The following is a 13,256-nucleotide window of genomic DNA, read 5'->3' on the forward strand; positions in this document are numbered from 1 at the left end:
CTCATTCATCCATCTCTCTCCAACTCTTCTTCTCACATATTGTCAACGATTGGACCCCAAAATTTCAAACTTGGATTCATCACTCCATAATACTCTTTTCCACTGATTCTCATTCCAATCTTTATGAGCTTTAGCATATCTTAGCCTTTTCACACTGTTCCCTTTCCACAGAAGTGGTTTCTTGGCTGCTACCCTTCCACAAAGACCATTCCTGGCCAGGCGCCTGCTGTTACTCTAGTGTAAGGGGAGGTCACACTAAATACTTGCCACTTTAGCCTATGGAAGCTGTTTTTTCTGATTTTTTTTCTATTGTTGAATACTGCATACAAATTTCCTGTATTTTCTGGTTGTGTTCTAATGAAGAGACTGAGAAATAATTATATATGGTCATTATACCATTGCTAAAACAACAAATCTGATGGTGGCCTAAGACTTTTGCACAGTACTGTAAATGAGAACTCTTTCTAAGGCTGCAATCCTATACCGACTTACTTGGGAGTAAGCCCCATTGAACTCAATGGGACATATAGCTGAAAAGACATGTATAGGATTGCACTGTAAGAGTACTTAGTTTTACACATTGTATCATAAATACAATATTTGGTAATTGCATTCATTTGGAATACAGAGCCTTTAAATTCAACAATAAAATATAAATATTAGAATATTGTCAACAATATTTTGAGAATTGATAATGTTCAGACTTTGTTGCCAAATTGATGTGCGATTGTAATAGAATGCAACTATACAATTTTTAGGAAATGTAAGGAATTTCTAATGTCCCAACAGGAGTACAAACCACCTGGAACCCGTAAACTTCACAATATACTTGGAGTAGAAACAGGAGGACCAGGGGGACGTCGTGCTGGGGAATCGGGTCATACTGTAGCTGACTACTTGAAGTTTAAAGACCTCATCTTAAGGATGCTTGACTATGATCCGAAAACCCGAATTCAACCTTACTATGCTCTGCAGCACAGTTTTTTTAAGAAAACAGCAGATGAAGGTACAAACACAAGCAACAGTGTATCTACAAGTCCTGCTATGGAGCAGTCACAGTCTTCAGGAACCACTTCTAGCACATCTTCAAGCTCAGGTACATGCTTATTGCCCCATTAATATTTTAGAAACAAACTAAGCCTTTGCAGGAATATTGAATGACTCAATAAAAATGTTTTTATTTCTATAATCTTAAATCAGCTTCTTAGTTTTCCTCTTTCTTATTAATAGAAATCTCTAATTTACTGTACATCAGAAAACAGTTTTGGGATATAGCTTTTCTTTCCTGTCTTAATGTGAGAATCTCGGATTTTCCATACATTGTTTTGTGTACATTTAAAAGGTGGCTCTTCTGGGACAAGCAACAGTGGAAGGGCACGGTCAGATCCAACACATCAGCATCGACATAGTGGTGGACACTTCACTGCTGCTGTACAAGCTATGGATTGTGAAACACACAGTCCACAGGTAAGACTCTTGAAGGAAGTCTCTGTTAACTAAGAATCAGAGAACTGAAATGACCAAATAGTTTGGTGCAGACATCACAGTAGAGCAATGACCTCGATCGCGTTTGCAACTTATCACATTGTTTTTCTACCCTGAAACCTAAACCATTGCCAAGGCAGTAATATAGAGTCTTTTTCAACCAGATCCACTTGTATTCCCTCCTCCCCTACACACACACAAATACACACACACCCTTTTCCACTAGCTGAGCTGAATTTTGACACCTCATTGAGAGCTGTCAAAATCCTGTGCGGCTAATAGAACAAGTATGAAAAAGTGGGGGGATGCATTTTTCAGTGAGAACAGGGTCTTGCTGACTCAGGGTAGGGTGGAGTGGAAGGGTAGTATCCCCATTGGTTGGGGCAGGACTTTAAATGGGGACGACAACACTCCGCTAACTAGGGGATCTTGAGCACTTTCCCCACCTGCCAAAAGTGCTAAGATCACACAGTTAGCCAAGTCCCCTGCAATTTAAAATGCCACTCCAACCCCTGTTGATCCCCTCCTTTTTGGGCACCCCTCCCCAAGTTTTGAGCACCCCATTTCCATATAAAAGTGGGCACCACCCTATTTCTCTATCCCAAAGGAAGTAACTGCTTATATTTTGACAGCTGTCAAAATAGAAGTAGATATGGCGAGAAGAGAAAAGGGTGGGTGGACTCAGGCACCCTTAAAAACAGATGCAGGAGACTCGGGCAAGTGGGGATTCCTAGCAGAGTATTCCCAGGGTTCAGGGCAAGGCATTGAACCCTGGGGCAACCTTGCTAGGGGGCTGATCTACACCCTGTTTCCCCACCTGTCAGCTGTGCAAGGCTGTCAAAACAGACTTTCTACAGTGTTGCTTTGAGTGTTCCCTTGCTTGCTTGACATACAAGCAAGCAGCCTAGGCAAGCCCCTATATCTTTGGATAGCTGCAGTTCTGCAACTGCAAATAGCCAAAATAAAAATTAAAAAATAAAGGAGCCATTTACACACACAAAACAGGGCTGGGAAAATGCAAAAAAACTTTTCCCTGCCTTGTTTTTTGCGCAAAAAAAGAAAAAAATACGAAAAAGGGCTCCAATCACAGTTGAAGTGGGGATGGAGGCTTGGCGGCAATTCGGTGGGGCAGCGGTGGCCTCTCTGAAGTGCTGTTTGGGCACCTTGGAGGGCTGGTGCTGTCAAGGGGAAGGGGGCACTGGCAGCGGCCTTGCCACAGTCCCGAAAAGCTGCTGGAGTTTCTGCTGCTCTTGCTGAGTGGCTCACTGCCCGATGCCCTTTACTCATGATGGGTTGGCATGTCCCCAGTCGGGGTTCAGATGACACACTAACCCACTGTGGGTTGTTTCAGACAACAACCCATCATGTGTTGGCATGTTGTGTGAACCCAGTCAGTGCAGCTGTTAACACAACACACTAACCTACACTCAGTGGCTGAGTGTGGGTTGTTGTTGAACCATGGGTTGTTTGTTGAACAGTGGGTTTGTGTGTTGTCTGAACCCAGGACATTTCCTGCAGGGTGGCTTGTTAACTATGCAGTGTGGCTTGTTAACCACCCTGAACAACCCAACAACAAACCATGGGTTGTCAAGGTAGCTTGGTCGAGAAAAATAAGCCACACTGCATTGTTAACAAGCCACCCTGCAGAAAATGTCCTGGGTTCAGACAACATGCCAGCCCAGACTCCAGTAACAACCCACACTCAACCACTGAGTGTGGGTTAGCGTGTTGTATGAACCCAGTCAGTAATTCCTTGTATCCCCAAAGCTTATCAAACTACCATCATTTTAGCCATCTTATGCCACCTAAGAATGTGTGAACAGTGGACTGAATACATTTCTGAATACTTAGATACCAGACTGAGCTAGAACGTTATTAAATTCTAGAGGGTGGGCACTACTAAAAGGTTCATATACGGTCAGGGCCAGAAATATTGGAACAAGGATAACTGTTTTGGCAGTTGGCCTCTGTACACCACCACATTGAAGTTGAAAGGAAACACACCCAGATGGGAGCGAAGTCAGGACTTTCAGCTGTAATTCAAGGGGTTTGACAAAAGTGGGGCACTAACCATTCAGGAAGTACAGCCAGTGGCATACACACACACCCATCGTTGGTGGCTCATAAGTAATGGAACGAATGGCTGACAAGCAGCTACATGGACAGGTGTGGTCTGTTTCCTGGGCACCCCATGACCAATCAAGCAGATAAAAGGCCTGGAGGTGGTTCTGAGTGTCACATTTGCATTTGGTGGCTGTTCACTGGAACTCCCAACATGAGGTCCAAAGAGGTGTCCATGCGAGTGAAGGAGGCCATCATTAGGCTGAGGAAACAAAATAAACCCATCAGAGAGATCGCAAAAACATTGGGAGTGGCCAACACAAATGTTTGGAACATCCTGAAAAAGAAGGAATTAACTGGCAAGCTCAGCAACAGCAAAAGGCCTGGAAGGCCATGGAACACAACTAAAGTGGATGACTGCAGAATTCTGTTCATGGTGAAGAAGAACCCTTTCACAACATCTGGCCAGGTCAAGAACGCTCTTGCAGAGGTAGGCATGTCATTGTCAACATCCACAGTCAAGAGACAGCTTTTTGAATGTAAATACAGAGGCTTCACAACAAGGTGCAAACCACTGGTACTGCTCAAGAACTGAAAGGCCAGATTAGCCTTTGCCAGCAAACACCTAAAAAAGCCTGCCCAGTTCTGGAATAAGATTCTTTGGACTGATAAAACCAAGATTAAATTGTACCAGAATGATGGGAAGAGAAAGGTATGGAGAAGGAAAGGAACAGCTCATGATCCAAAGCATACCACATCATCTGTCAAACATGGTGGAGGCAGTGTTACGGCATAGGCATATATGGCTGCCAATGGGACCGGGTCACTGGTGTTTATTAATGACCTGACTGCTGATAAAAGCAGGATGAATTCTGAAGTGTATAGGGCTATACTTTCTGCTCAGATCCAGCCAAATGCTGCCAAACTGATAGGATGCCGCTTCATATTTCAGAGGGATAATGACCCAAAACATACAGCAAAAGCTACCCAAGAGTTTCTGAAGGCAAAGAAGTGGGATGTTCTTCAATGGCCAAGTCAGTCACCTGATCTCAACCCAATAGAGCATGCTTTTCACTTCCTGAAGACAAGACTGAAGGCAGAAAGACCCACAAACAAGCAGCACCTGAAGGCAGCTGCAGTAAAGGCCTGGCAAAGCATCTCAAAACTCAGCATTGGGTCATGTCCATGGGTTCCAGACTTCAGGCAGTCATCATTGACTGCAAAGGATTTTCATCCAGGTATTAAAGGCGATCCTTCAGTTTGAAATGATGTTGGTTTGTTCCATTACTTATGAGCCACCAATGATTGGGGGGGGGCTGTATGCCACTGGCTGTCCTTCCTGAATGGTTAGTGCCCCACTTTTGTCAAACCCCTTGAATTACAGCTGGAAGTCCTGACTTTGCTCTCATCTGGGTGTGTTTCCTTTCAACTTCAGTGTGGTGGTGTACAGAGGCCAACTGCCAAAACAGTTATCTTTGTTCCAGTATTTCTGGCCCTGACTATATATTTTTTGATGAAATTTACTTTTATTTTTCTTGAAAAAAAATAGGCAGGATATCAAACAAGTTTCAAGATGGTATTTTGTTCACATGTAGTCTTCCATCTATTTAAAAAGCTTGTCTTGGTATATTTAACTTGAAGGGTATGACATTAAGTGACATCACACTTTTTTTAATGATAGGTTCGACAGCAGTTTCCTCCTCCTCTTGGTTGGACAGGCACTGAAGCTCCTACGCAAGTCACTGTTGAAACCCATCCAGTTCAAGAAACCTCCTTCCATGTAACCCCTCAGCAACAGAATGCATTACACCATCATCATGGAAACACCTCCCACCACCACCATCACCACCACCACCATCACCACCATCATGGACAGCAGGCCTTGGGTAGCCGGACCAGGCCAAGGGTCTACAATTCCCCAACAAACAGCTCCTCCACCCAGGATTCTATGGAGGTGGGTCATAGTCACCACTCCATGACATCCCTGTCTTCCTCAACTACTTCTTCCTCTACATCTTCCTCCTCAACTGGTAATCAAGGCAATCAAGCCTATCAGAACCGCCCAGTGGCTGCTAATACATTGGACTTTGGACAAAATGGAGCGATGGACGTCAATTTAACAGTCTACTCTAATCCACGCCAAGAAACTGGCATAGCAGGACATCCAACGTACCAATTTTCTGCCAATACAGGTCCTGCTCATTATATGACTGAAGGACACCTTGCAATGAGGCAGGGAATTGATAGGGAAGAGTCTCCCATGACAGGAGTTTGTGTTCAGCAAAGTCCTGTGGCTAGCTCGTGACTAAACTAAAACAAGTTTGTTTCTTGTGTGTTTTTATAGAAGTGGTGTTTTTCCAAAAAAAAGTTCAAAGCTGCTTGAATCAGAAGGAGATAGACTTACTGAACCGCTACAGGAGAGCAAAGCTGACTATTTTTTTAAACTTGAACAGATTGCAAAGGGAGAGTGAAGTTTTTAGAGCCATGTCCATACATCCTAGATAGCTTTGAGGTGATGTCTCACCTTGTTGCCCCTATTTTAATTACTACAACTAAGTCATAGATTTTCCTGCCCTTGTTCAGCAGTGGTAAATGTTCAAATGTTGGTCTTAGTTGCAAACAGATTTTTAAAGTCACTGCCCAGGATCAAATAAATGGGCTTTTTGAGGGTGTTTTTTTTAATACAGAGAGGGGGGAGTAATGTGAGTTTTAATTTCCCAAACATACATGAGCACGAAAAGGCAGTACTGTAAGGAAGAGGGACCTTCAGATTACAAAATATAATATTCAGCTGTAAAAAGGGACAGTTGTAATGGTGTTCATGAGGCACATTAAGCGTGCTAAGTGGCGGTGATCGGGACTCTCCTTATCTGAACCTACTGAGAATCAAAGCAGCAATTATAATGGGATTCTGTGTCTCTCATATTTGAGACCACAATCAGCTAGTATTGGAATATGACTGGTCTTGTAACTAAGGTGCACTGAGAAGCAATCAACAGGTTGGTCTTGGCCAGTCCAGGGGAAGTCTTAAGTGGTGGTCTTTGGGATAACCTTTGGCCTTATGGATTTGGACTCAGAAGAGCCTACCATTTCAGATGCAATCACTTTTGGACATGCTTTTGCAGACAGTCCTTAATGCTGAAAACACAGAGAATGGGTAATTCAAGAGGCCTTTCTTTTAAAATAGACTTTTGTGACCCACTTATTGTAAGGTATTGCAAGGTCACTTTGCGTGTGTCATAAAGTTGACTTTCTTATTGGTTGAAGGTCACAGGAGTAGTGGTTTGCTTTTGATGGAAATAGCTACAACTGTGTCCCTCCCTGCTTTTTACTTTTTTTCCTCCCCCCACTTTTTCTTTCCTCCTCCTCCTTCTCCTGGGCACGTGGTTTCTCCACCATTTCTTCTGCACAAAGATGTCTTCTGTTCATCCTGAACATTTTTAAAAATGCAGAATTTTATGTGACTGCTTTTTTGCCTCACAATTATGCTGTGAATTTTACAAAAATTTATTTTCTTTTTTGATAATTTATTGTACCAAAGCTGTTTTTATAGCACATAGATGTCTGTAACCAATAATGTAGCAGTTCTGCACTTTGACACAAGGTGTAACTAGACCATTTTTAAATGTCAGTTGAAAATTATGGCTGTACTATTGCTTAAACAAAACTGGAACTGTTGTTGAATTCATAGCCAATACATTTACAGCAATCTGTGTACTGAACATGATAGATTTGACATCTAATTCAAGACTATAATAACATCTTTTACATTATAAATGTGTTCAGGCTTCTGAAAGTAAAAGGGACACTAGATCCAGAAGCTATGAAACCAGCAGTTGATTCTTGTATTCCTTATTAGCATAAATGTAAACTTGAAGGCAAGACCTTGATTGCATGAACAGGTCCAAGGCACTAGTATGTGTAAAGCAAAAAGCTCACATGAGACCTGAGGTTAGCAGGCTGTACTTAACAGGTGCCTAATGTTTGGGTTCTGCTGCCTTAATATAACACAGTCAGCTTGGCAGTTGCTACATTTCTGGACCCTTGTAAAGATTTTTTTAAATTATGGATAAAACCACAGTGAATTAAATTGAGGAATTGGGGTACTGAAGTGATTAGCTTTCCCAGATTAATGCTGCTTGCCCTTTACATGAACAGAAGCAGTAATCTACCTCTGCCAGTAAACCGGTTAAAAAAGGTCATTCAGCAGAAAACCGTGTACTTCATACTGGGTCAGTTTCATATGGCCAACTAGGTCAGTTCTTCTGAACAAAAGGTGTTCTTCTTTTTCTTCTTCCTTTTAACCAGTCCTCACAATGGCAGCAGAGAGGCTGAATACAGTGCCAGTGTGAAAGAATGCTTTGGGAATTACCATTTTTTATAAATCAACTTTTTTTGATCAAGGGATCTATATTTCTTCTGTACTGAAATGTCAAGCCTATGAATTAAAATATTTTAGAACATTTGTAGTTCAAAAACGTTTGGTGAGTGAAAGGCCGTCATCTTAGAAATGGAACACTGAGCTTAGCAATACAAAAAGGAATCCAGTACTTACTGCTGTCTAGGAATATAAGGGTAACAAATATGGGTAACTTTTTTTTCCTGTGCTGGTTGCTATACCTTAGCAAGCACCAAAAATTAATACTGTTTTTAACCTACATAATGAAAAATCATAAACTCCAGTGCTTCTGCATACTGTGTTATGTTACAGTCCAGTTTTGTGTGCTTTACTACACAGTTTGGTTACAGGACTTCTGTGCATTGTAAACATAAACAGCATGGAAAAGGTTAAATACCTGTGTTCAGATTGTAAGATCTAGTCCGGACTTGCTGTGTATATTGTAACGTTAAATGAAAAGACAAGCCCTTTGTATTATAGTCATGCAGTCTTATGTATGATAAACAGTTGAATAATTTGTCCTCAGACTCTTTACTGTGCTTTTAAAAAATAATTTAAGACAAAAATGTAAACATAGTAAAATCTCCTATGCAATTAACCTCCTACAAGGCCTCGTCTGCTAGGTATGATTATAGTCAACATGTAAATATTACATACATTTGACACAGATTTTAAAAGATTATGGAAGTAAAACTTAGAGGCATAATACATTATTTGAGTTTTTAATTGAAATAATAGCAAGGTGCTTATGAAATGCCCACACCTTCATCTCTGCTTGATTCTAATTGAAAGACAGCATTATTTCTAGTTTGCAATTGGTATACATTTTCACATCCAATACCTTTCAGATATTTATTGACTTCTTTAGATAATACCTAAACAAAAATCTGACAGCTATATAAACTATAAAACCAGCCCCACAGGCTTACTAACTAAAAGTGCAGAACTAGAGGAATGCACTTCCCCTTCATTTATTTATACCACTACGAACTAAGGCAAAAGTTTTGAAGTGAAAAACATGATCTTTAAAAATATAATACTACCTTTTATTGAAAATAACCTCATTTATCCTGTTATAAGTTAGTTGGCACTTTTTGTCTGCTATCCTTCCTCACAAGATATACCCATTTTGAGTTCAGATTTGCATTCCCCTCTCCCTAACCACTATAACTGATGGCAGCTGTGGTGAACAAAATGGCCACAGCATTTCATCATCCCTCACCTGAGAAAGAGCATAGGATCCTTCTCTATAAGAAGTCAAGCATTGCTTCTCCAAGGATTTGACAAGTTCCTTGATATTGTACCACCTGTTGGCCATAGTAAAGTTTATTTGCTTTATTGTTGTTATGTGTCATTTAAGATAAATTTATAATATTCCTTCTGGGACTCTGGGGCCCAGATCATTTCATGATCGAACCAGCACATTGATTTGAGGCTAGAAACATAAACAGAAGCCAGTGCAGCTCTCTGAGCACAGGTAATATGCATTCTTTTCAGCCAATTCCCAATGCCTGGCAGTTTACATCTGGGCGAGTTAAAAATTCCAAGCAGTATTCAAAGGAAGCCCTATATACAGTGTATTGTAGTAGTCTGATTGCCAGTGCACATGCTATAAAGGCCAAAGTGACAAGGAAGAAAAGCCCCTCCGTTGAATTTGCCTTATTTACCACAGTTAACCATCCCTTATTGGTACAACACTGTATTCAGTTCAGTAAATCAAGTAATTTGCTCATTAAGTTTTAAAAATAAAATTGAATGACATAAAGAACAGTTTATGTCCGTTCAGTTGCACAGTAAAATAGAACAGTTGCATAGTAGAACAGTTGCACAGTAAAATAAATGAAACACAAGCTTCTAGACTGTATTCTGGAGGTCAATATTTCTCAGGATTCTGCAAAGGTGGAATTTCTCTTTTGTGATCTTGGCTCCTAGTGATTATCCAAACTGAAAAGATAAAACCTATTTGCTCATATACATGGACTTAGCATCTTCCTGCTAGGTTGGCTGTGTTGCTCCTTTGTAAAGGGCTACCTGAAAGTTTTATGTAGAGAAGTACTTGTCTTTCCGTGTTACTCAGAAGACAGTTAAACATGGTGTGTGTGAATGGGTGTTACCGTGAATGGATGAATCTGTTAGTTTCAGTCTCTCTATTTCTCATTGTTCCAATATTACATTAGTTTTGTCCTGTTGCTGCATTAGTTTATGATTTTTTAAAGTACACATGAACAGTCATACTAATTTTTCTGTACATTTCTCCTAATATAAGCAGTTTTGTACACAATTGCCTCTAACTTAATGCTTTTTTGTATGTCTTTTTTTGTGTGCATTTTTGTGCACATTTTCCTCTAATACAGTGTTTTTGTACACATTTTTTACATTGGAAAACTGCATCACAGAATTCAGAGAAATGTGAATACCAAAGAATAACTGTTTCGATTGACAGGCTGGTTCAGAAAGTGCAAATTAAGCAGGTTTGCACTGAAATGTGAAACAAATTTCTCCCACACTACCCAACTAGTACCTACAACAGCCACAGCAAAAGGTACATGAATCTAATAAAGCCACATTGGTTTCACTCCTTTGGGTTAATTTTGGCTTTTCCATAATAAGAGTTCAAGGTATTATAAAAATGTGCGAGAGGAAACACTAAACAATAGCCTGTATTCCTTGGGCAATGAAAGCTCTACAGTGCTGCCTCAAAGCCTGCAAAGCTATCATCCATACACAACCACAGTAAGTATTGAGGAAATTAACTTCCCACACAATGCTAACTGTATATGTAGAAATGTATTGGAGCTAGTTCCTTCTTGATCTTTCTTGTAAAAGTTCAGTACTGCATTTAGACCCAGGATCATAGGTAGTCTGATGTTATTTGGGTGTGAAAGTATTGCAGAAGATTTGGCTGCAGGACAATGAGGCTAGAATTTCATACATTATATGCAGAATAATGTACCCTGGAAGTTTTTTTTAAGTGTTTCTGCTTGCCTATAACTATGGTAAGCGAGGCAAAAGTAAGGGCCAGTAGAATTCTTGTTAAGAGAAAAAGGCACATTGAACTATCAGTAACATAGGTTTTTTAATGCTGAAAGTCTCTCCTTTTTTGGAATGTGCCAGTTATGTATGTCAAACAGAAAAAGCCTAGCTTACCTGTAGCAAAGTAAAATACAAGGAGAGATTTAAATCTCAGTTATCATTAGATCTGATTTATAGTCCTAGATATTATAATCCTACTATGACACCTGTACATTCAAATATATCCTATTTGTAGGATTAGTCTATGCTTTCTGGACAAAAGGAGAAGAATGTTCTGGAATTAGTAGTTTTTGTTGCTCCAGATGCAGGGTAAGGAGCCCCCTTCTTTGGGTATGGTAATTTTTCAATTTCTGCCTCAAGTGTCCTGAGGAAAGAGACTGCTCTTTTTCTCTAACTGCTATTTTAATGCTAGGAGGTCCCCTCGCAAATACACATAAACCAAGTCTTCCCCAGCCTGATGCCATCCAGATGTATTGGACTACAATTTCCATTGTCAATGACCACGGTGACTGGGATGATGGGGGTTGTAGCCCAACACATCTGGGGGGAACAAAATTGGGGAAGGCTTGCATACACCCATATTCTAATTGAAAATGCAGCTTATATTTTCCATAAAAGTGTTTCTGTGCATGTGTATACATGTCTCTGAGAGGTTTACCCATTTGTGCAAAGCTATTCATTAAGTGTCTTATCATCTGGAGAAGAAATTGGTATTTAAAGGGCCTCAACAATTTTTTTTTTTAAAGGAGGGTTTTAAATTCTCTGAAATAAAATTTTAAAATGGTTACTTTCCTATTAGGTTTTGTTTGGCATTTCCTCACTACTGCCATCTAGAGGTAGCTACTTCACATTGCTTGATGCTTCAGATAAAAACTGGTGTGATTTTATTTTTATCTGCAAACCAAAGAAAATTGCTACTGAATACTTCAGCTATGGTTTGTTTGAATAATAAAAAAGCTTAGTTGATGGCATCTCTAGCAGAAAATACAATTTTTACCCATCGTGGTTATGCTCAAAGTGTCCATTTACACTGTAGCTGCAGCCAAATTGCATCAGAATCACAGATGCTAAAATGATAGGTTTTAGTCATGTGCAGGAATGAGATGCACTACTTTATTACATTTACTGATTATGTTTTTAATAATCTTTCTTGAACTGAATGCATTCATTTTTTTCTACCACAGCTTATGATTTCAACATTACAATTTGATTGATTGAAGAAGAAAAAAATTCTGATAAATCTAGATTTTGTTTAGCCATGCCTTAAGAATCTATAACCAGATTTGAGGGGTTAGATCCAGACTAACTTAGTTGTACTTGGGTCCCATTGAAATCATTATGAAAATTTAGTCATGACTTCACTTAAGCCCCGTAGATTTCAGTGGGAACCTGAAATATACCTGTGGTATATTTCCTTTTGAAATAAAGAGCTAGTGTTCGGTGCACTTAAAACTATGTTCAGCTTTCAAGCTGAGGTCTGTATTGTTTCTTTGAATGAAGGAGATTGTTTTCTTGAATAAAGCATGATTGGTTTGTTAGATCTTGGGCCCTGATCTTTGCTCAGCTGCATACAAAGTGCAACACTAGGCATGTTTTCTCTGCAGTTACATTGCACTGTCTTCAATGGTGCTTACTCCCAGGCAAGAGTTTTGGATTGCAGATTTAGCCTCAGTTTCCTCACTATACAGTGGATGTTGTTGTGACCTACTTAATGGGCACATTGTTAGTAAAAACGATTTTGTTGTGAACATGGAAAGGGTATTTCAGCAAAATGTTTTCCACAGGAAGCTGCTTAAGGCCCCCTTCTGAATGGCACTGCTCAGTTATCATCATTGTGACGTGTTGTTTAAGCTGTGGGATGAATTCTAAAATGCGAGACATTAGATGCCATTATGGTATTAATATTGCAGGATTACAATATAAACATTTTGGATGACAAGGTTGATTATCTGTGATGCACAGAAGGGAAAACTGATGGTTTCACTTGTAACTCATTTGGGAGAGTTGGGTGGGCTTTTGATACAACAATTCCTATTCCTACTGTAGATCCTTTTATGAACGCAAGTTACTTTTTAAATTTATTCAGGTTTCATTGTGTTATTCCTTAGGGCAGGGCCAAATGTTATTGGACTCCAACTCTCATCAGCCCCAGATAGCATGTCTAATGGTCAGGCATGTTGGGAGTTGTAGTCCAACAGCTCCCCCACCCCTGCTTTAGGGCATTGAAGAAAGCCTACTTATTTCTGTGCATTGTGAGGAGGGCATGAAAGGATTATAA

General features: G+C 40.0%; 1 protein-coding gene across 5 annotated transcripts in view; it reads left to right on the top strand.

Annotated features, from left to right (window-relative positions):
- The window catches only part of DYRK1A (dual specificity tyrosine phosphorylation regulated kinase 1A), a 149,760-nt gene extending 141,295 nt beyond the window's left edge, over positions 1 to 8,465 (top strand). For all 5 annotated transcript variants that reach the window (XM_084843712.1, XM_084843710.1, XM_084843711.1 and 2 more), the window contains 3 exons: positions 790 to 1,096; positions 1,343 to 1,467; positions 5,228 to 8,465. In XM_084843712.1, the coding sequence (XP_084699838.1) occupies positions 790 to 1,096; positions 1,343 to 1,467; positions 5,228 to 5,851 (1,056 nt within the window). In that variant the 3' untranslated portion in view covers positions 5,852 to 8,465. The remainder of the gene's footprint in view (positions 1 to 789; positions 1,097 to 1,342; positions 1,468 to 5,227) is intronic.
- Positions 8,466 to 13,256: the final 4,791 nt, after the last annotated feature.

This window comes from Heloderma suspectum, chromosome 3, assembly GCF_057233095.1.
Source record: "Heloderma suspectum isolate Gila_16-S chromosome 3, 16-S_ref, whole genome shotgun sequence".
NCBI lineage: Eukaryota > Metazoa > Chordata > Lepidosauria > Squamata > Helodermatidae > Heloderma > Heloderma suspectum.